The 23,878-nt window shown below is 46.7% G+C and overlaps 1 protein-coding gene across 4 annotated transcripts in view; it reads right to left on the reverse strand.

Moving 5' to 3' along the window:
* C1QTNF12 (C1q and TNF related 12) overlaps positions 1 to 23,878 on the reverse strand; it is a 38,481-nt gene that overhangs the window by 3,788 nt on the left and 10,815 nt on the right. For 3 of the 4 annotated variants that reach the window (XM_084651965.1, XM_084651964.1, XM_084651963.1), the window contains 5 exons: positions 17,513 to 17,632; positions 15,736 to 15,847; positions 14,267 to 14,448; positions 8,516 to 8,624; positions 6,763 to 6,853 (listed from right to left, as the gene is read on the reverse strand). In XM_084651965.1, the coding sequence (XP_084508091.1) occupies positions 6,763 to 6,853; positions 8,516 to 8,624; positions 14,267 to 14,448; positions 15,736 to 15,847; positions 17,513 to 17,632 (614 nt within the window). The remainder of the gene's footprint in view (positions 1 to 6,762; positions 6,854 to 8,515; positions 8,625 to 14,266; positions 14,449 to 15,735; positions 15,848 to 17,512; positions 17,633 to 23,878) is intronic. The other variant, XM_084651966.1, reaches the window with a different exon arrangement.

The following is a 23,878-nucleotide window of genomic DNA, read 5'->3' on the forward strand; positions in this document are numbered from 1 at the left end:
TCTGTATCACCTAGCCAGCATTGTCCCTCCATGTCACCCTGCATGCTCTAAAACACTCCCTGAGGGGAGGTTACGGGGATAACCCACAGGAGCACAGCTCCATCCCAACAGCATATCATGGAGGTAGGAAGCAGGACAGAGACACATGGCCTCCACCTGGCTGGATCCTCCCAGATCTTCCCTGTTCAGTGGGTAGCACCTCCAGCCTCTTCCCCCGTGAGGCCAACCCCACCCCGCTCCTTTCCACAGCGAGGTGGTGAAGAAACACAGCGAGTGCCTACACGTGGCGTTTCCAGCCCTCAGACATGGAGATAACTTGCGTAGGGGACTATTTGCCCCAGAGAGCACAAACCGCTTGGCACCAAGAGCCGACTAGGGAGTTACTTCTGTGTGTCATATCCTACCAAATGCCAAACCTGGGCCGGAACTTTCCTTCATTAATCTCTCTCACCCTCCCTCTCTCGCCCAGTCTCAGCTGGAAGCCCCGAGGCTCTTTCAGCTCCCTAAAACAAATGACTGCATAAGCAGGCATCCCTAGCAAATTCCACAGGCTGGCTTCGATTGCAGTTCACCCAGTGCCAGCAGAATGCTCATCCGAACAGGTCCCATAATGACAGAAAAGCTCCCCTACCCCTCCTCCCATTCTCTCACCACTCCAAGGGACAGTCGGGTCCTCACCCATTGTCAGAGAGCGAGAACAGCCTCTGCTAGAACCTGGCGTTTGCCAGGCTTTGCTGTAGAACGACCCTGATGGGACAACCGTTTTCAACACCATTCGAAGAGGGCCATGGTAGACACCCAGTGGAAACACAGCTCTGCCTCCTAGTGGACATGGCCCTACAGGATCTTAATCTAATCTACGGAGTGGTGATTAAGCCTTCGATCAGTTCTGACTAAGCAAGAACAAGGCAGGGGTCATGGCAGCTGCTACTTAGAGCCAAAGGCCCTCACCATGTTATGGCTCCAGTCCTATAAAAAGGACCCTTACGCTAAGCATGGCATCCCACCAGCCTCAGTGGGACTGCGTGTGTGGATGGGTCTGCTTGCCTTGCGTGGCTCCCCTTTGCAGGACCAGGGCTTGTGGCCATAAATTACAGTTGAAGACAGCTGTGCCATATCCTAGAAGGTTGCAGTGCTCTCGATGACATCTGGCCTAATTTCCTAGTTGGGGGAAGGATTAGTCTGTGGCATGTTTTGGCTAAGCTCTCAGAAGAAAATCCACGAAAACAAGGTAGCCTTGCACCAGCCTTGCTCGCGACAGCCGTGTCAAAAGAGATCTGCTGTTGACAGCCATTTTTCAATACTTGATTGCTCCTCGCATGGCTGATGCTGTAGTGTGGAGAGACAGACAGACAAGGTCCTTGAGGGAGGTGAGTGAGCCTCCCTGATGAAAAGCACTTTGTTTTCTCTCAAGACAAGTGCCTTCATCAAAGCAGTCAGGAGTGTGGAGAACCTGATAAGGGAGGAGAGCTCCCCACCCTTTTTAATTTTTACAAATGGGTTATCTGTCTTCCCCTCTCTAAAAGGCATTAAGTGACAATCAGGCCCAAGTGCCTTTGGCTCTGAAACTATCAAGCCTTTTAAATAAACAAGGATAATGGTCTCCTGGGCCCAATAAATCCAAAAAGGACATTGAGTAAGGAGAGCTCAGTTCAAAATAGGGTGACCAGAGGTCCCAATTTTATAGGGACAGTCCCGAGATTTGGCAGTCCCAAGATTTGGGGCTTTGTCTTATATAGGCGCCTAATACCCCGCACCCCCTGTTCCAATTTTCCACACTTGCTGTCTGGTCACTCTAGTTTAAAAACCACTGAAAACATGACTGGGGAAATCCAGGACAGCCCCATGTGCACTAAGAACTGGAACTAAAACTGGAAAGGGAACTCAGCTGTTCCAAGAGACGCAGGATGGTCCAGCGGTCAGGGTGCTGATGTGGGACTCAGAAGACGTGGGTTCAATTTCCTGCTCCACCACAGATGCCCTGCGCGACCCAGAGCAAGCCACTGTGCTGGAGATGAAAAGATGGGGATAGTCCTATTTCCATACCTTACCAAGGTACCACTGTGAGGGTAAAGGCACGAAGAATTGTGAGGCTCAGATACCATGATAATGGGGCGTTGGATAAAGTCCTCAGATCCATCTTCTGCCACACTATTAAGAAAGCAAATCATGGGAACAACTGGCACCCCAGCATCATAGTGGAAGTAAAAATAGCCTTTTGCCCTCAGAGAGCAACACCAATAGGCTGAGAGTTTCAGATGATACCACTGATACCCACTGGCTGAGGGCTCCATTGAAAAATACCTTGGCCACCATTCGGGTTCTTCCATCAGGAACATTTTCCCACCTAATAAAAGTATGCGAGAGACAGTGTGACAGGTAGTCTCTGCCCATAAGAGTCTCAGGGCTAAGGGAATGAGTCCTGCACCCAAAATATAATTAGTAGGGAGAGGATGATAAGACAGCAAGGAGAGGCCAGGGAGGGTGACCAGACAGCAAATGTGAAAAATCGGGACGGGGGTGGGAGGTAATAGGAGCCTATATAAGAAAAAGACCCAAAAATCAGGACTGTCTCTATAAAATCGGGACATCTGGTCACCCTAAGGCTAAGCTGCAGGCTGGGAGAGAGATGCACTGAGCACTTATGAAGGAAGCTTGCTCAGATGCCTGATTCTAGCTGGTTCAGGTCACGCAACCACATACAAAAAAGTGTGGGGAGTGGGTCCAGAAGTGGGAGGCTCTGAGTCCTGCAGCTGCCCAGAGTGGGCCAGTAAAACATTTGGGGGAAACATTTCCCCTCATCCCTCATTTAGGCCCCATCAGCTCCTCACTTTTCTGAGCCCTGAAATCACCAAGGACCACTCTACAGCAGACCGCAAAACAACGCTGCCCTGGTTAGCAAGATCCTCGCCTTTCCAGCAGGTCAGCAGGCGTTCTGCACTCATCGTTACCTGGGTTACTAATGGGTACTTGGGCACCAACCCGAGTCTTTTCCACAGCCCAATGAAACACAGGACCGACACCTGGTATTTATGGTACGAGGCTTCATTTCAATTTAATTCTCTAATAAAGTTGAGGCGAGGTCGAATCCATTTACAACCATCCCAGGCACAGGGCAGGGAAAGTGGAGGTTCCAGCTCGGCAACACGCTTAACGGCGTTAGTGGCTTTAAGTCACACCCGTAACGTTGTTTTATTGACACATTTTCAGTGCTCTAATTGCCCAAGTCTTGCTACAATTGGGGCAAATAGTGCAGGCGGGCTGGGGCGGGTCTAGCAACCCTGGAAAGTTCTAAACAGGAATCCTCCGACGGTGAAAAGCGACCAGAGCGAACCCTGAAAGGGACTGGCTGCCCTCGGGGAGAAGCACTGCCCTCTGCCAGGCAAAATGCCAGGCCTGTTTGTATGTTTGTCCGAGCTCCCTAGGGAGAAGCCTGCCTTTTCAGAGATAATGGTTGTAAGGGCCTTGGCGACTCGTTTAGCTGGTGAGAACGGAGCCTGTGTCTGTACGCACACGTTGGCCCTGATCCTGCAAAGAGAACAGTGTACGTGCACTTCCCTCCCACCCCAGATTCTAGTAATTGTTTTTCTGATGCTCTTCACTAGGGGCGATGTCGGCGTACTAGCGACGTAGGCCCTCAGGAGTCCATTGACTTTCTGAGAGACGTGGGCTCCAAAGTCACTTTTGAAAATGGGACGTGGACTCCTAAATCACTGAGGCATATTAGAACATTCTACCCCAGAGTCTTTTTATGGTATGGGTTTTTATTTCGGTCGCTGAGGAACAGTATGACATCTCTTGAAAGTCCTCCCTGGCCTGGCATATACTAAGGGGGCCACTGAATTTAACAATCATTGGCACCATATCAAAACTCAATGCTCACCCTGAGTTATGGGGTTCAGTTTGCAAGGCGGGGTCTCTCCGTGTCTTTATCCCAGTGACCATGGGTGCCTGGGGGTGGGGGACATGCTTTTATAGAGGTCCTGGCACATTTAGCATCAGGAACTATCACCTTCTGTTCTACACCCACCCACCCTCCTGATCGGTCTAGCATTTTGAAGGACAGCATCATTGAGATGCTAAGCTCTATCCAGATGGGCTGCAGGTGAAATAATAAAACCATAGTCTCCCTGACCCCAAATTAACATGCTAGCACCACTCTGCACATGTGCAGTGAAGTCTGAGGGATGCGTCTGTGGGAGGCTTTCCTCGGAAAGATTGATAGGCCCGTGGGTTGGGTCGGTTACCATAATGACAACTTGTACATCCCCAGGGTTTAGCAGGGCACTTATGTTATTACATTTAGGAAGCAGTTTGTGGGTGTGGGTTGTCTGAAGGCAGGGCAGGGAAGGAACTCCATTTACAGCTAATAAAACTTGTAAAAGCCACAGCAGTGCCTGTATTTCAGACCCATAATCTCATTTCTGCCTCCTGGAAACACAGTATCTTTCTGACACTTGGCTCAGCACTCTCGGCCAAATTCAATTCTAGCCCATTTTGTCTAGGACACACCGAATATTTACTCAGGTACACACAATGGTTAGCACCATCCGTTGACAAGCAGTAAGAGCTCATGGGAAAATGTACACAAAGCTGACCAAGTTTCTGTTCGAAGACAGATCCTATTTCCCAGGGGGTTCTTTGGGCACAAAATTCATCCCTGGTGAAGTCTAGTTCACAAGGATTTCTAAACCAGTCAGATAATTAGTCCATAGATCCATTATCCTGCCTCCTGGAGTGTCCCATGCCCAAGGATACAGATGAAGATGAATGGACCTCTCCGTGTGCATGGTAGGGAAAGAGGAAACATGCTTTCATGTCAGCTAATCACCCAGGATTCATCGATTTTAAGGCCAGAAGGAAACATGTTGATCATCTAGTCTGACATCCTGTGTAACACAGGCCAGACAACCTCACCCAGTGATTCCTACATCAAGGGCATGGCTTCTGGTTGAACTAGAGCATCCCTAATTCATATGAAATGTACCCCTCTGCAGAGGATCAGTCCTCAAAATAGGATTTAAGTGGGGCATAGCCCTTGTGCTGACCTGCACAGGGATGAATTTCACCCTAAGCGATTAGTCTTAAAGATCAAAGTCACTTTTTCTCGGCTCAAGATCACAAGCTTCGGATTGGTGCCGGGCACCTCAATCCAATAGGAAAAAAGTTTGTTTGAAGGTTTTTTTGGTCAGGATCTCTCATAGGGTGGAGCATACATTTTTTCAGCAATTATGGAATGGCAAAAAGCCTTCCTGTAGCTAGCAAAGCTGGGGATCAATGGGAAAAGGCACCAGCCCAGCAATTCACTCTCAGTTCTGAGGAAACAAAAACCAACTCTCTCTGCCACAACAAACACCACCCATGAATGTTCTGACTGGGGCATGTTTATGCGTAGGTGCTTATATAACCCACACTAGAAGATCATGGATCTTTGTCCTTCTTTAGTGACTAGTCCACAGAAGAAGAAAAGAGTCTACTAGTGCTGCCAGCTAGTGGCTCAAGTGGTAGAAAATCATGTTTTTAAAGCTGAAGGGGGAAGCTCCTCTCCTGGATGGTGTTCGTACTGCTTACCTGTGTATCAGCCCTTATGCCACTAACAGAGGTTCTCTGCTTACTCAGGTGGTAGGGGACTCAATATTTGGAACAGGGGGACCTGAGTTCTAGCCTTGCTGAGATGTTCTGAGTAACTATAAAGTGCAGCCTAGAGATACTCATGAATTGCTAGGTGACCTTGGATTCAGAGCTTTCATAGAAGGGCAACCATGGCATTATAAAATTAACAGTGATCTCGTTTTGCATAGCCGAGTTCTGCAGCCCCAGGTTGCTGCTGGAATGCTGCCTTTCTGACCGAGGGAGAGGTTGGTGAGCAGTATCCCACGGCTTTAATAACACACCCCTCAGCCATCCCAAGAGAGAGTGCCATGCAGTAACGGAGGCAACATGTTATATCTATGATCTCATCTGGTAGGGCAGCAAGGCTGATGCTCCTTGTGGGCAAGTACAAAATATATTACATTGTCCACCTGCCAAGTTTACTTGGGCCGAAGTTCCCCGTGAAATTTCCTCTCACTGCTTTTATTAGGGCCAATTCAAGGAAACTCTCTCTCGCTGTTTTTCATCTAAGTCTGAAATGCCTTTTCGTGAATTTCTTGAGGGCTTGTAAAGGTCTCACATGGGCAGTGATGAAAATCAAAGGCCTCTATTGTCTAACGAGCAGATCAGGTAATAAGTCAGGCAGCTTCAGTTAAAACTGCCACATGGATGGATTCACCCCAGCCCTGAAGAGAGGCCAAAAGCCATAGGGCTAAGAAGAAGGTCAGTTTCCTTTGTCTCATCTCACACAGCAGCAATATGGAAACCCTGGCCTCATTACCATGGCAAAACTCCCATCGACTTCAAAATCCTGGCCCCATTGCTCATAGAGTCCATGCATTCAAATTCATTAACTAGCCCACAAAGACTCCAGTCCCGATTTGGTGTCCCCTCCCCCAGGCACTAGACAACATTGCCATAGCTCATCATAGCCTTGAACCCTGACAGCATAGAGGAGGGATGAGTGCTTTATTTGTTAGGAGATCCAGGGGTAATAGCCATTCTGTTTATTGAATTTGAAAGGATCAACACCCTGGGCCTTTTGAGATGTTTGGTCCAGTAGGTTTTTGATTTGTCCCGCATTCACAGAGGGTATCCATGGCATTTGCCAAAAGTAGCTGAGAAAGGGGCAGTTTGTGACAGGTTAACAACCGCATTGCAGTGACTCACGTGTATCGATGACAGAGGGATTCGATGCAGATCAGCACACGGACGTTGTCTCTGGCTCGGAGCTGCACTTTGCTCTTCAGCTCACTGTGGTCTTGGAAAGAAGCAAACCATGAAAAGAAAGAAACAAACAAACAAACAAATTCCCTCTAGAACATGGCGAATCTTCAACCACGTTAGGCTGTAAGCAGAATGTCATGGTTCCATAAGAGAAGTACCCCCCGGTTTCTCATTGAACTGCCCTTTACCACTGTTGAGTGAATAAAAGGAAAAAGCATCAGTGAACATTTCGGTGGGTTCTGAATGTCCTTTCAATTTAGCCGTGTTTGACTCTGTTTGCACACGCCCAGCCCATGCTTTCCACAATCATTCATGGAGGACAAGTTCTCTTCATACGAAAGTGAATTTAGGGCTCATAACCGAGATTTGGCTGATTAAGAAACGAGATTTATTTTGGGCGGCAGCAGGACAGCTGGTAAAGAGTTAGAGCCACCCAGTCCGAGAAAGTCCTGTGCCATTCAGACAGCGAATTCACACAGCTATTCTCAGAGAAGAGTTCCTGAGCAACCCCAAGGGCAAAACACATTCATACAAAAGCCCTGCCAGAAAATTCCAACTGGCAAAAAAATGAGTCAAGGTTGTGATCTACTGTCCATGGACACTGTGCTTTCTGGAGAGTTAACGGGGAAATTGTTCACTCTGAATAATTCAGCCAGCTCCAGTCAGCACCAAAAACCACGTAAAGGTCTGATGCACAGTTACCTATAGACAGGCAGGAAAATGTCTGTAGAGTTATGAAATGCCATCCCTTCGTTAGACTGCACCATCCTATGGTAGCAGAGAGGACTGTCTGTTCTTGGGACTAAGAGGCACCGGACATCAATCCATGTTCTCCAAATCTTTCTAAACAAGTCTCTCATATTTCAAACTTGTAAGTAACAGCCAGGCAAAGGGTATTAGTTTATCTTTGTTTTCTCAACTTGTGAATTTTCCCTTTGCTAGAGGGAGGTTTATCCCAGTTTTGTTGTAACTTTGAAACTAAGGCTAGAGAGGGGTTCCTCTGTGCTCTTTGAATTTTCTGCTACTCTGTAAGGTTAACTACCAGCCCAAGTTTACAGAGGTGGTTCTTTTACCTTTTTCTCTTTAAATAAAATCCTTCTTTTTTAGAACCTGACTGATTTTTCCATTGTTCTAAGACCCAGGGGTTTGGGTCTGTAGTCCCTTTGTAACCAATTGGTGAGAATATATGCTCAAGCCTTCCCCAAGAAAGGGGGTGTAGGCTTGGGGGAATATTCTGGGGGAATAGGACTCCAAGTGGTCCTTTCCCTGATTGTTAAATCACTTGGAGGTGGCAGTGATCCGAAGGCAAGAAAGGAATCTGTGCCTTGGGGAAGTTTTAACCTAAGCTGGTAAGAATAAGCTTAGGGGGTCTTTCATGTGGGTCCCCACATCTGTACCCCAGAGTTCAGAGTGGGGAAGGAACCCCTACATGGTGTAACCCCTATGTAATACAGTGGCAAAGTGCATGCCATGCCCCCCATACCATTAGTGGCTGGTCCGCTAGAGGATAACACCCTACTGCTGCTGCCACCTAATGGAGTTACTCTGCTAGCTCAAGTGTATGATACTGACGACTCATGCCAATGGGTGGTCGTTACACATGCTTCAGATTGAATAGCCTCCATGAGGCAGTCTGAGGAGCTCCAGAGTCCCTCACCATGCCAAACTGGAAGAGGTTCCAGTGGACAACACTCACCAATGTGAACGTTGGCTGAAAACTGGTAGATGCCAGACACAGTTGCTGTGAAGCGCCCAGTCGCCAGGTTCAAGCCTGATCCCCGGAGGAAAGCTCCTTTGGCCAAAGGCTATAGGGGAAAAAAAAAAGAACAGCAAACCTTGAACGGCTGAACAAAATCCCCCAGCAATCAGAACCACCGTTATCTCTACCCATCGCAGGGAGAAAAAGTGTGTGTGAGCGAGGAGCAGATGAGTGTGAAGGTTGGGAAGGGATTGCCAGGCCTCTCCTTTCTCCCTAGAAACTTACCCTATCATGGGCAGGGCTCTTCTTCTGTGTGGATTTCATGCCCAGGAAAGGGGAGGATTTAAAAGAACTGGCCAGTATCAGGTGTAGGCAGCTGAGTGCTGTGCAGGTTTCCCCCACGCAGCTCTGTTGATGCACTTTGGCCCGGACTCTCTGCTATTCTAGTTCTGCATCCCCCCCTTCCAACACCAGTACTGCCGCCCCCTCTTCCAGTCCTTGGAGCCCCTTCGCTCTGCCAAGAACTGACATCTTGAACTTGTAATGCCCCCTACTGTTCCAGTCCTGGGACTCCCTAGTGCTCCCGAGTCTCCTGACCAGCCTTACCCCCGCTACGGCAGTCCTGGGTCTCTGCAGTGCCAAGCTGTGTGTGGGTTTTGTGATGCAGACACAGAGGAGACAATAACACAGGGCCTCCAGAGGTTTCCTACCACTCTAGGCTTTGATAAGACAGGACTGATTCTCTCACGCCAGCAGCACTGCACAGCCTTGCTGAGTTCTTACGGAATCTATATTTAGCTTAATTTTCTTCAGAGTTTGGATCCGAGAGGAAAACAGCAGGCAAAACTCGAGCGAAGCACAGCGTCTCCTGGCGCAAGGAAGTGGTCTCAAGTCAGACTCACAGCGGATTATCTGATTTAAGCTAAAATAAACTCAATGCGACGTGTTTATTGTTAGTTTTGGCCCACTCAAGATCGGTTTGGCTGGAGTCAGGGAGAATCAGAAACAGCTTTGATGGGCCAACAAAGCAAATTACTCAGAGACTCTGCCTCCACCACAAGGGCATTATGTGAAATTGAAACGCGTCGGGACAGGCGCTATCCCCACTACCTCTGCAAGGTTTATATTGCACCATTCTAGCAGGCTGCTGGAGTGTCCCGGTGCTTATATATGTAAATACACGTACCACAGCTAAGTTATCTGTACACACATCCAGACCCACATAGAACTAAGGAACCTTGACAGAACTGAACTGCCTGGTATTTATGCTTATGACTTTACACTAGTAGACCTATCTTAGAGAAAGTCTCTCTCCCCATGATACACTGCCAAAGTTGCCATCACCGCACTGATGTGAGATCCCCTTCCATACAACAAGGAAGAGCTGTCCAACAGAGGATGTTCTGTAAGCACCCCAGGGACCTCAAATGCCCTCCCGCCCCCAGCTTTTCCAGTGCACTCCAGGGCCTGTTTGTTTGGCCTCATCTTTGAGGTGACACAGCGGTGGCAGACATATGGATATGCTGGTATTTGTATGAAGAGCTGCTGTGTGGTAGAAGGGTTGAGCTGACTGAAACATGCATTGGAGGTGGCCATTTTAAATCCCTGGCAGAGCGCACAGAGCCCGAGAGCTCTTCTTATGGTTTCTAAACAGAAAGAAAATAAAAACCAACTGAAATAAAAATCATTCTCAACATTTCTCAAGTGCGAGTCACTTGTATTTCCTAGCTCTCAAAGCGCTTTACTCTCCCTGCTGCTGGTTTTATCTCAATGTGGCCCCGTAGTCTTTGACAGAGTGACGCCTGACCTATACTCCTGTAAGCAGAGGAGAGTCAGGCCCCGTGTATGTAGGTAGAACTGTGCCAGGGAGTTTCTCCATTCCTTTCTCATTAAAGCAATTAAACTAACAGAAGAAGCAACTTAATTCCAAAACCACTGGCTGAATTTGGAAGGCAACTGCAGGCACCAGTAAATTACTGCCGTTAAAACATTCCTGTTTCTTCATGTCCTCTGCGGCTTTGTTACTCTTTGTGAGGGGAAACAGACAATCTGGAATGTTGGAAGGAAGAGGACTCATTGGACAGTATGCTTCAGCAAACGCCACACCAATTATAACTCCCTGCTGAGTTCGCTGCCTGACATTAGCACAACTCATTTCACAGCTGCCATAATTGCTGCGGGGAGTAATCCGCGAGAAATTTGCAACTTGCTCTCAGTTAATTTCAACAAGCAGCCCCAAAGCATGTAAATAACAAGCTAGTGCCAGCCCTCCTCCACAATCCAAGATCAGGTTCTCTTTCCCCCTGCCTCACACGCACTGTGTAATTTGCCGGTGGGAATAGGGAATCAAGCATCATTTAAGATGTGGGCTGGGTGCTGCCTGATGGAAAGATTTTCTTTTTAAAAATTAAATTGACGGATTCTTAGAATAAGAACACGGAAACTAGTCTGTGAAGCAGTCACAGCAAAGCCCTCTGACCGCCTAGCCAGTGTTAAAATTCAGCTGTCAGAATGAGTTTAGCCTGACCTCAAAACATGAGAGATACCAGGATTCCTCCTGGACCTACCCAAGGCTTCTCATCACATTGAGAACCCTCTTAGCCTTGGTGAGTCTGGCATCACTCCAGCGATGTTCCCTGGACCTCAGTCAAATCAGACGTAAAGCCGGAATTTCACTGCACACTACAAGCTGTGCCTGATCTAAGCTTCCCTGTGCAAAATCATAGAATCATAGACTTTAAGGTCAGAAGGGACCATTATGATCGTCTAGTCTGACCTCCTGCACAATGCAGGCCACAGAATCTAACCCACCCACTCCTGTAACAAACCCCTAACGTATGTCTGAACTATTGAAGTCCTCAAATCATGTTTTTTTTAAAGACTTCAAGGTGCACAGAATCATCCAGCAAGTGACCCATGCCCCACGCTTCAGAGGAAGGCGAAAACCCCCCAGGGCCTCTGTCAATCTGCCCTGGAGGAAAATTCCTTAACGACCCCAAATATGGCGATCAGCTAAACCCTGAGCATGTGGGCAAGACTCACCAGCCAGACACCCAAGAAAGAACTCTCTGTAGTAACTCAGATCCCACCCAGCAACGCATCCAGGGGAGGCAATGGTCTTGGGAGAGCAGAGTGCTTGGAGCATTGTAGACAATGCTCAGAGGGAGGGGAAAAAATACCACCCGCTCATCTCAGATGCTGTAGGATTGAGGGCACTGTAAGAGCAGCAGCAGGTGTGTGTGTGTGTGTGTGTGAGGGGAGAGGATATAGTAAGACCGGGGAATATCACTGGGGAATCACTATAGTACAGAGGGACGGGACTTATGAAGTCTCTGCCTCAGGGAGAAGAAAGCCCTGCTGCCCTCTGAATGCACCCCAGGTCAGGAGACGCTCTCCAGTGTTGGAGACTTTAGAACAGCTAAGTCCTGATCCAAAGCCCAGTGAAACCAATGGAAGTCTTTCCATGACCTTCAAAGGGCTTTGGGTCAGGAGCTGAGTTGCTTCCTCCCCACTTTAATTGGGTAAGCATCAAACCCTTGAGATCTTAGTTTTATGAAATCAGTGACAATAGGCTTCCTTCTTCTCACCCCGACTTCCCCAGAGATGATGCTCTCAGAGTGTCCGCCATCACCAAGAGCAATATCTTAGAGCCATGTCTCTCAACCTTTCCAGACAGCCGTACCCCTTTTCAGGAGTCTGATTTGTCTTGCATACCCCCAAGTTGCACCTCAATAAAAACCACTGGCTTACAAAATCAGACATAAAAATACAAAAAAAGTGTCACAGCCACACTATTACTGAACTATTGCCCCCTTTCTCATTTTACCATATAATTTAAAATAAATCAGTTGGAATATAAATATTGTATTTACGTTTCAGGGTATAGTATATAGAGCCGTATAAACAAGTCATTGTCTGTATAAAATTATAGTTTGTCCTGACTTTGCTAGTGCTTTTTGTATAGCCTGTTGTAAAACTAGGCAAATATCTACACAAGTTGATGTATCCCCTGGAAGACCTCTGCGTACCTCAGGGGTGCACGTACCACTGGTTGAGAGACACTGCCTTAGATAACAAGCTAAACCCAGGCACTTCTTGTCCAGAAGCGGAAATGAAGCGTTGGCACACAGAGGCCCATCTGACCTACCAGCCTTCCCACATCAGCTCTGGAGCCAGGAGTAATCAGACTCACCACGCTGATAACAAGGCTTGGGAAGCCCCAGCCCACACATTGATTGCTGAGAGGTCTATTCACATTCTCACTCCTAATTAACAAGGCAGCACCTCTCTCTCGCTGGGATGCTTCAAGTACAACCTACACTTCAAGTACAACGTTGCTTCTGTGCCAGCACCTGCAGAAAATCTGGGCAGCTGTCTCACCCTGCCTCAGAAGTCCCCACTGCAGGTCTGCAACCTGTGTCTCTAATCCTGCAGCCCTGAGGAGTCCAATTAGCCATGGGACTACTCATCTGAATAAGATCTGTTGGATAGGCCCCTTCATAGACAGGAGTCTGTACAGCTGCCATGCAAATGCAGCCACTTCTGGGGTGCAGCACAGTCACTAATTAACAGCATGAACACACCTGACTGTTGACTGAGTGACTGATGGCAACCAACAGCCCTACTTATTGCCAGTTAAGATCCTTAAAAATCTCGGTCGGGCTCTGGAAAATGACTCTAAAAATGGCGTCATGGAATTGCATGTCCATTGTGCCTGCATCAAGTTTGCCCAGCTGTAATAATGAGAATAATTAGCACTCTCTCCCGCCTTTGCAGCTAACAGGCAAGCTTTACATTACCCTTCCATTTACAAATAATGTATAAAGGATTCATAGATGTTTTAATACATGGGTAATCAACTGCCAACAGGTTGCCTATAACTCTGGTTTAAAACCATCAATAGCACCTCCTACCGATGGCTTTGTAACCATCGGTAACATGCTGCTCATATCTATACTATCCTTATCACATTGATTAACCCTTTAGTGACCCTTTCTAAGCCATTTATAAATGGGAGCTTAATCTAAAGTGTGACCCATCGAACAAAACATCAAATGCTGATTTTTGTAACTGCTGGAGTCATACATTCACACCAGGGGCCTGGAAGGTGCAGGAAGGTCCTTGCTGCCATTTCGGGCTTACCTACACGTGAAAGTTATTCCGGGATAGGGTAAAATATGAATATAATATGGAACAGATATTCCTGATTAACTAATTTGGAAATAAGAGGGTCCACACATGGAGTTAGTCTGGAATAGCTAGTCTTAAATAACTCCATGTGCAGACAAACCCTTATAATAACTACTGGCAGGCAATCAGAGACTACAGTGATGAGCATGGTGTAAGAACCTAGATACAAGAGAACAGAACCGAATTAGCTGTAATAAAGATTCTACAATGGGGACCTAACTGACAATTGTTTGGATGTAGGAGGTGAGCAAGGGGAGGAGTTTTAGGATCAAAGTAGGCACTCAGGAAGCAGATATAGTGCTCACTCTTGTTCACTATGAAGTCAATGACAAAACACCCCATTAATTTCAGTGGGGTAGAACTGGCCATGGTGGGGACGAAGATGTTACTTCTCCCAACCATGATCAGCTGTTAAGACAAGTGCTCACTCCCAGCAGCCAGGCCTAAGATGGGTTCCTGGAATCAGTTCTCCCTTTCTCCATTAGAGCCCTGCGGGCAAAAGGCATCACAGAAGAGCTGAGTAGGACAGTGCAAGTACAGGCTGTGGCATTGGCTCACCGACTGGAAGTTCTGAAGTTCAACCAGGGTCTTCTTGTCCACAATGACCTGCCCTTTCAGTTTGCAGTGGAATGCTTCCTCCACCCGTTTGTAGGGCGAGGTCTCCTCCAGTGACAGCAGGAGTGGAGGCAGTTGGCTGGGGTGGGCTGAGACAGCCAGAGATGCCCGCCGTTCAATGGTTTCTGAAGAGAAGAGAGATTGAATGGGAGGCCAGCTTGGATTTGGACAAAGCAATCCAAGCAGTAAGGAGAGAGCATTTTTCTAATTTACACAATTTTAATAAAAACTTTTTTTTTTTAATATTTATTTACACGGAGGCACTTTTATGCTGGCAGCCAATGATAGTCAAACATATCTGCAAAGCCACCTCATTGTCCCACCTTCAGATCCCCCCTTTATCATAATGCCTACAAAAAAAATTGACAACAGCTAGGAAGCTAGTTTGCTGAAACCACTGCCTGGCATGGTCTTATTTCCTTGTGCTCCCCCACCGATCCATCTGTAACCCTCTGTTGTTTCCTGTCTTAAACTCGATTATAAACTCTTTGGGGCAGGGACCATCTTTTTCTTCTATACAGCAACTTCCACAATGGGGTCCTAGATGTTAGTGCGATACAAATAATAAATAATAGTAAGAGGCCCTAACGTGGCCAGTATGGACAGACCTGCTTACATCTTCTAGTCCATACATTGTTCCCTACACGTGTTCTCCAAAGCTTTCTCCAGTCCTAATTTAAATGACCCAGTTGAAGGAACTCTCACTACTCCCCTTGGGACAGACCATTTCAGTCTAAAAGATCTGACTCTGGAACTTTATTGCAGTTGCGCTGCCTAAAAAGGTACTTGGCTTAGCTCTGTGTTGCCAACTCTCATGATTCTAGCACCAATCTCACGATGTTTGGGGTTGTTCCTGAAGCGCCAGTTCCTGGCCTTCTTGGAATCATGGGAAAATCTGCGCTTTCCTTTTTGATAAACAAGTATGTTTCTAGCCCTCATGGTTGCACGGATAAAACTTGAAAATGTGACCCCACTGCACCCTGATGCTTCCAAATCCAGAAGGTGAATAAAAAGTGTTCACAATCTCCCCCACCCCCCAGTCTTATGATGTTTACACCTGTCTCCTGATTTATGAACATGTGTCATTGGCAATATTGTTCATTCCGTCCTATTACACTTAACTGGACCATCCTAAGCCATTCCTCTCCCCAGTATCATTGATGGGAAGAGGGGGAAAGGTTGACTGACTTGGGCCAAATCCTGCAACCTTCCGCCCACAAGCTAAGCTGGGCACCTGCCCAGATCCCCATTGGCTTTGTGAACTCAAGTCAATGGGATTTAAGCACATACTTAAGCACTGTGCTGAAACGGGGCCTTAACAAGAAGAGCTCCTGCTAACCTGGGACTCTGCTGTAAGTGCCACATTTGCGGGCGAGAAGGAGAGACAGACATGCGGCTCCAATCGCCTTTACCTTTTAGTATCTCCTTGAACTCCTGCAGCAGGACTTCCTGGGTGACTTCAGCCCCTGGTGCTCCTGGAGGTCCCTGGGGGCCCGGCGGCCCAGGGGGCCCGACAAGGCCACGCTAAGGAAGGAGCCAAGACAATGGGAATCAGATCCAGGCAGTAACTCTCAACAACACGCCAAAAGCCCCCTGGAAATGAAGAGCTACATCCTGCAGAGCTACCAGTCACCTGAGTAGACCTTCTTCACAACAGGTTCAAGTAAAGGTCTGATGTGGCACCTAGATCTCGTGCTGGCTCTCTGCCCAGCAGGTAATGCCACCCAGGGGTCTATTCCCCTGAGTAGCAATGCGAGTAAGAGGTTGCAAGGCCAGGCCTTTACTTTGGGTCTCTGGGGACTGGGGGCGGGGGACACTTGGGTTTGCTGCTTCTGTTTTCACCTTCCAGCATCACTGATGGTAGCATGTCACCAGCCTTTTGGGGGCTGGGTTTGTTAATTTCCATGTGCGCCACCTGCTGGCTCCCTAGGGCAACAGCAGAGCCACCCTATTGCATAGATACATAAAATCCGTTAGACTTGGCAGAATTTTTAATCGATTTCCATTTCAATTTTCGCAGAGAGGGCCCAACGATAATTATTTCACGGCAGTAGATGTTGAGATCAAGAAGTCAAACCTACCTAACGGGCACCCTGCTAACACCAGCACGACAATACGTTTCATACACGTCAAGGTGGGACTAGTTCTCAAGTGGCATTTTTCTGACTGGTTTCAGAGTAGCAGCCATGTTAGTCTGTATTCGCAAAAAGAAAAGGAGGACTTGTGGCACCTTATAAATTGGTTAGTCTCTAAGGTGCCACAAGTACTCCTTTTCATTTTTCTGACTGTGCCTATTTGTAAATTTCAGTCACGATGGATGGAAATATTTTCCCCTGGATCTGCATGTGGATGGTGAAATCGACGTTTACTGGCATTTACTGATAAAAATCGACTCCTTCCAAGCCTAAGAATATGGCAAGGACATAAGGATGGCATAAATACTTGAGGCTGGGCGTTTGGTGTGACTGTCAAGGATGTCAGCTAGGGCTCCCGGAAAGGAGAAATAACTACTCTGTACCCCTGGAAGCGGGTCTCCGTGAGAGACCTGGGTCCTAAACTGATTAACACATCAACCTTGAAAAATAATAATAATACCCATCTCTTATTCAGCGTTTTTCATCAGTAGATCTCAAAACAGTTTACCAAGGAGGTCAGTATCATTAGCCCCTTTTTACAGATGGGAAAACTGAGGCACTGAACAGTAAAGAGACTTGCCCAAGCTCCCCGGAACAGCAGTGGCCAAACCAGGAATAGAACCTAGGTCTCCTGACTGCCAGTCCAGTGCTCTATCCACTAGGTCATACTGCTATATCTTGTGCCTGTGGAGGCTAAAACACTTTGTTATGGATCCTTAACACCTGTCAGTTAAAGGGAAAGTCTCAGCACAAGAAATAGGTAATTTGAAAAGATTTTTTGAGAATAGCAGTATATATAAACACATATATGAATACACAAACACACACTCATGCATACAGATACAACTATCGCTTTACATTTATATAGCACATTTTGTCCTAGTTTCCCAAAACGCTTTACAAACTATATATACATATAGCACCACTAAAATGCAGCCATCTCTGGGGTGGGAAGGCACACAAAGAGCACTTTTTACAACAGCCGTACGAGGGGAAATTTTGGGCCCAGAACACAGATTTTTGTGATGCGGTGTCATATCTAGCGGTAACCTACTAATTTCTTGTCTCTCCCTTTGCATTTCCTTTTGGAGTTGTTGCCATCGTCTGGGCGATGTACAAATGAGATCCAGGTGCGCCGCGGATCTGTGATTCGAGGATCTGGAGATTCTAGAATCTAAAGAGAAACGAGAACAAAGATTGGATGTCATTGTGTGTCTTCATCCATTGACAAGAATCCTAAACTCGGACTGTGCTACTGTCTGGTATCCAACAGGGGCCCTAATGAGTAAAGGGGGCCTGAACCAACCCCCTGGATCTAAATACCCTGAACTTTGCAGGACATTTATTTCACAGATGGAACTGAACTTGGCAGTTCAAGGCCTAGCTCCAATAAAGAGCAAGTCAGAAATTGAAGCTCGGATGAGTGAGGGGGCAGTTTTCGTTGTGGAAGGATGGAGGGCTGGCTGCAGAGGTCAAGAGGGAGGGTGGGGAAAAGGACTCCAGACCAGATCATAAGAGCAGAGAGGGAGCCTGCAGGCTGCAGCTTGCAGAAGCTGCGTTATGAAAAGTTGGAATAAAAAAAATAATAAATTGTTAAACACAAGAAATTCCATTGCTTTAATGCAAAGAACAATGTGGGAGGAAGGTGCAGAGTGTTGAGCGGCAGTGTGGTCCAATGGTTAGGGCTGGACTGAGTCTCAGGAACCCTGGGTTAGCAGGATAGGGTGCTGATCTTGGCTGGGTCCTTCTAGGATAGAGATAATAAGTAGAGGTTTCAGACAGAGTCCATTTGGACACCTGAAATAATTCTGAGCACCAAGCCAGGCATGAATCTTTATTTCCTACTGAACTAGCACTTGTGGGGACTCCACGTGGTGTAGTGAATCTCTAACACTGGCTTCTCTCTTGACCTCTGGAGATGGGGCTTCTCTGCCGTCTACACTTCACACCCATTGCACAATTAAGCAACTCAGGGAAGGCCCATTGCCACCAAAGCAACATCAGGAGCAAACTGCATTGGCAGAGCTGGAGAGGAGGTCTGCATAACACCGGCCAGCAAGACACTCTCCCTCCTAGCCCTGGCTCAACATCCTTTTACATTCATGCACATCCAATGTGCAATCTGCATAGAGTTTCCCATATCAGGATCAAATCCCCCTGGGCCATAATGTGTCTAAAAGTAAACACTGGACATCAGAAAAGAGAAAATCCCAAAGCCAGAACCCCTTGCTATTTAAAATAGCAACCATGGTTTGGGTTCCTAAAGGGCATTTCACCCATCAGTCTCCAAACACTGGGAGAGAGAGGTGACATGACCTGATGAAAGTCACCCACCAGTCAGCGATGGAGATGGAACTACACCATCCTTCTGCCCCAGAGTCGCTGCGAGGAATAAAACGCTCACTGCCAAGTCCATAGGGACCAACACCTAAGTAATCCTAGCGGCAGACATATGTACACACATGTTCATACACACACACACACGTGCATGGATACAAAAGCCACGTCGCCTGTGTACATGCATAAATGTACGCACATGCATGTGATATAATGCCTGCACAAATATGTATACACACACCCACAAGCATGTATGCAGAGGAATATGCATGTACATATAAGTGCGGGCACATGTGCTACAATACAAACGACATTTCACATTCAAATTGAATTTTCACTGGCGCGATCACAGGATCTTCTCCCTAAACTTCCCAACCAGCAATAAAGCTGGCTAGACCTGGCCCCCTGCCAGCCAAGCAGCCAAATAGGAGTCTGATAAAAGCCCACAGGTTTATTCTAGAATGACTGACCTGACCCCAGTTTCCACCCGTGTTTTACCAGTCCGTTGGTTTTGCTTTATTTCACGGAGTCAAAGATGGCCTCGATGGATTGGCTTCAAAGAAACACAACAGCACAGGGGGCCACGTACAGCCTGTGGCATCACTTTCCCCCCTCTTGTTTGGCTGGGAGGCTGCAAATCATTTGTACTTAGCACCAAGTGACAAAGCTGAATGTTTATAGCTTTACCTGGTGCTGATAAGTAAATGGGCTTGGGGGAAATTACTGCTACTGTCCACTGGAGGCAACCCCAGTTACACATGTGCATTCTTTTAGAGCTAACAAGGCTGAATTTAAAGAGACAGGGTCAGGCCTATAATCTGACTACAAAATTGTCCTGCTGCAGAATGTCTTCTGGATTCCAAACAGCACGCGCATGTGTGTGTATATATAGATATATATATTTATCATTCTGTCACTGGGAAATTTTTTCAACCTTGCCACTGTTCAGACAGGAGCTACACTGAAACAATGTTTTGTGGTATCCCTGCAACAAGCAATTAATAACCCTTGGCGTCTGATCCTCCACTGCCATCTGCCTTGTGTCATCATTTACACCTGCACAGAGTGAGCATGAAGTAGGTGTGAAATGCTACCACTCTGATTGAGTAGCCACTTTGCACAGGTGCAAATGTCGACACAAAGGGCCAAATGGGGAAAATAAGGCCCTTAGCGTTTATTTTGGGCTTTGTTACAACCTTTTGCTAATTAATTCTCAGAAGACTTCTGTGAGGTAGGCAGGTGGGGAAACAGGTTAATATTCTACCCCCAGCTCTCCAGACTAAACACTAATCCCTAATGCCCATGCCATGTACTTTCTGGGAAGCGCTAGAATGCAGTGTCAAAAAGGAGAGGGCAAATTGATTAGGATGTGTTAATGTCTAGGTCCCTTACTAATCTGGGTCTGCGTGGGGAAGGGGAAGGGAACTCACCCCATTGTTTGGGACAGAAAGCTAACAGCAGGCTTCCAAGAACACGCACAACCTTTTTGAGAGTCCAGTACAAATAAAAAGCAACCAAAGACCTACTGGACAAGTCTCCTTCTAGCCATAGCACTAGAGGATTCACTGGCATCCGACATGTCAGTAGCATTACCAGAGTGGCTCTGTGTCTGTTACATAGGCATATAATTAGTTAACAGATAAAGAGCCAGTCGATGGTGCTCAAGAACATGTAGCTCAGTTCCTGGATTTTATAGAACCAATAGAATAAGATGTGCATCGCAAATGGGTACCTCCAAGAAGCTGTTGCATGGCGTTTTTAACAAGCAGCGGATACAGTTTCCACCTTCTGGGCCACGGTTGACATTTTGATCTTGGGCTAAAATCGCCCTCACAAGCCATAAATGTCATGCTGGTGAGGATGAGGTTTCTATGTGAAAGTTCTGAGGGGCCCCCCCAGGATGGTTGTCCTGTGTGCTATGGTTCTGAGCCCCAGGATGGTACCCCTCTCGGCCTTCCTATGGCAGGATAGGACATTCTGGTGGGAGTGGTTGGTTCCATGCAGAGTTATGGAGAGGTAGATTCTATGGCCTTATTTGAAATGGTCCATCATCTTTTTTAACTTAACCCCCCCCAGCAATGGTGTTTTGTAAGGAAAGATGCCAGGACTGACAGCCATGAGCAATGAAGCCCTTTTATACAGCACAGAACATATACACTATGGGAAGTACCATAAGACTTCTCAGCAACATAATACTCCCTGCCAACATGCCTCAGTCATGAACGGGAAGGATTACTTTGAGAGGCTAAAAGGGATCTTATCCATTACCAGTTCCAATCCTGGATCTTCCGTATTCTAAGAAATGGGGTCTGTCCTGATGGAGAGTTTTGCAATTTGGCCCCTTGTTTACTGGGAGCTAGAGCAAGACTTCCGTGTTCATCTTGCAAAGGCTGCCTGCCCAACAGCCCGCAGATGGCCTCACCTGTTGGTTGATACTCAGCTGACTTAGGATTGAATTTTTAGCTGCATTGTAAAGGCAGGCAGAGTGGCCCCTTTGTTACAAATTTTTTGAGCTGTCCAATCCCCCCCCTTCAAGAACAAATGGACGTTGACTTTTGAGGTCCCAATCCATTTGCATGTCAGTCTGGCAAATTTCCATCATAGCGAGGAGAAGAAAATACAAGTCCATCTCTAGCCCCAGTATTCTCAGCCCCTATCAGAGCAAACTGACAGCCCAGAGATTAATGAGTCATGCCTTGGAATTTAGACTTGTTAATGAAAGAGCTGAAGAGAGGAAATACTGGAAAGAATGCATCAAATCTGAAAAAAGTGTCTATTGTCGATCCTGGGAATTCATCCAAGAAGCGAGTGGTTTTGCGCTTTGCTTCCCCCTCCCGAATAGGTGGAAGCCAGGGTGTGGACCAGGAAACCAGTAAAACACAGCAGTGAATTTAAAGGATATTAGATAGGACTCCTAGACCACTAAGAGTCCATTTGAGTCTGAAACAAGTAAATAGCGATTTATCTAGTAGCAGATCGGACAACATAATGGAGAGTGGGAAAGGGACAAAGTGGGAACAAGTGGGAGAGGAAAGGAGAAGTCTCTCAAAGTTTCAAAGTTAAAATCTCCCATTCAGGAAATGTTGCTTAGGGCAGGTCTATACTAGAAATTTACATGGGCGGAGTTGCACCGATGCAGGTGCGCCGCTGTATTTGTCTGGTGAAGACACTCTAAGCTGATGGGAGACAACTTTCCCATTGGCTTCATAACTCCACCTCCATCAGAGGCAGTCGCTGGGAAAAGCTCTCCCACCGGCACATCGTTGTCTACACAGGTGCATAGGTCAGTATATTATTGATCATTCACACCCCTGAGCAATGTAGGTATACTGAAGTAATTTTGTAGTGTAGACCAGGGCTCAGTCTATGTCTGCTAAGCATTGTGTACATTTGCAATGCTATATGGAGGGGTGGTACTGATCAGACATGCCAGCTTTACCCAGGGTAAATCGATATGGATGCTTCAATATCTGCAGTGTTCTTGCTCCCGAGAGGAAATAGCTTGACATTGGCAAAACATCCAGGTTTGCTCACTGCTCCATCTCATTTAGCTGCCTAAAACCCGACAAAGAGCTCTGTGGAGCTTGAAACCTTGTCTCTTTCACCAACAGATGTTGGTGCAATAAAAGATATTACCTCCCCCACCTTGTCTAACACAACAAGCCCTTTCTGGAGTACTGCCCCTGTGCATTATTTTAATAAGACCGATGTAACTGTCTTACATGTACAGATTGTTTTCACCCTGAAGAATCCAAAAATACATTGCCAAAAATGCAGCCCCCCTGAGGTGGACAGTATTAGATAACTGGAATATAGCACAACAGCAGTAGAAGAAGGAAGCAGGGGCTGGAAATTTTTGACTAAAGACATCAGGGCAAATCCTATCTTTATGTCCACCCTGAGAGAAGACCACATTTTGTAAGGTCTCATCTGAAAGACCCCTGGAAAGTAAACTATCTGGAACTCAGTTCATCTCCTTCTGAAGGATGACAGGTTGAGTCGAGTCTGATGGAATTCCATCTTGTGGTTATTAAGAATGTTGTTTCAAAGCTGATGCATATCCAGAAAGCTATTCCCCCCAGGCATGAATCCTGGCACCCGGGTACATCCATCCATTGATCAGAGAGATGATGTCACCACCATTCTTTTTATTTCAACATCATGAGTCAATAGAAGATTTACAAGCCTCTACACAGCAATCAATCAGAAAGTGACAAATGTTTTGTGGAATTGAGGGGGGAGGGCAGTGTCTCAGAAAACCTTGGCACCAAATCCATGTTTCTATCTTCTCAACAAATGCTTGCAGGTGATTTTCTGTTGGGGCATGATCCACAGACAGAATTCACTCCCACAGAATTGCTCTATTCCGGCAGCCCACCTTCCCTCCAGGTAGACACTTGTAAAATGCTTGTGTCTGTACTGTAAGCCAAAGTGCGGGCATCCTGCATCATTTTTCCATATTGTTCGTGCATTCCGCTGTCATCAAGTAATTAGTGTCAGAGTCACGGCTGCCAGGTACACTCCCCCACATACTCAGGTTTAGCAGACATCTTTGAAATGAGAGCAGGACTAACTATTCATAAGAACTTGTTTATTCAGTGAACTTCGTTTTCCTCTCTGTTCGCAAATTATATATGAGCAGACTCTGATTTTTCAACCTGACTTGCAGTTCAGTTGCATGCTGTAATTTAGCCTATCAGCTAAATTACAGCTAGCAAACTGTTCATTCCAGCTACACCTTTGACTATTTGCTATCATGGCCGGAATTTTCAAAGAAGCCTGAGGGATTTAGGCACCAATATGCCACTGAAAGTAAATGGGAGCTGGGTACCTACATTGCATAGCCCCTTTTGAAACAGGAGGAAGGAAATCAGAGAGGCCCTGTGAAAACTTCTGGTCCATATCTTTTCACCAAGAATAAGGATCTCATCTAAGAACAGGGACAAAGGTTGTTGCTGAACTTCATGGCATGGAAGGGGGTTCAGATCTGAGATTCCAATTCAAGCCCATCTTGGACACTGAGTGGATGCAGCATCTCCATATCTTACTCTAGGTCAGTCGTGCCCAGCTGTTGTTTGTTTAT

This window comes from Lepidochelys olivacea (genome assembly GCF_965140295.1).
Source record: "Lepidochelys olivacea isolate rLepOli2 genome assembly, chromosome: 18".
In the NCBI taxonomy this organism is placed as follows: Eukaryota; Metazoa; Chordata; order Testudines; family Cheloniidae; genus Lepidochelys; species Lepidochelys olivacea.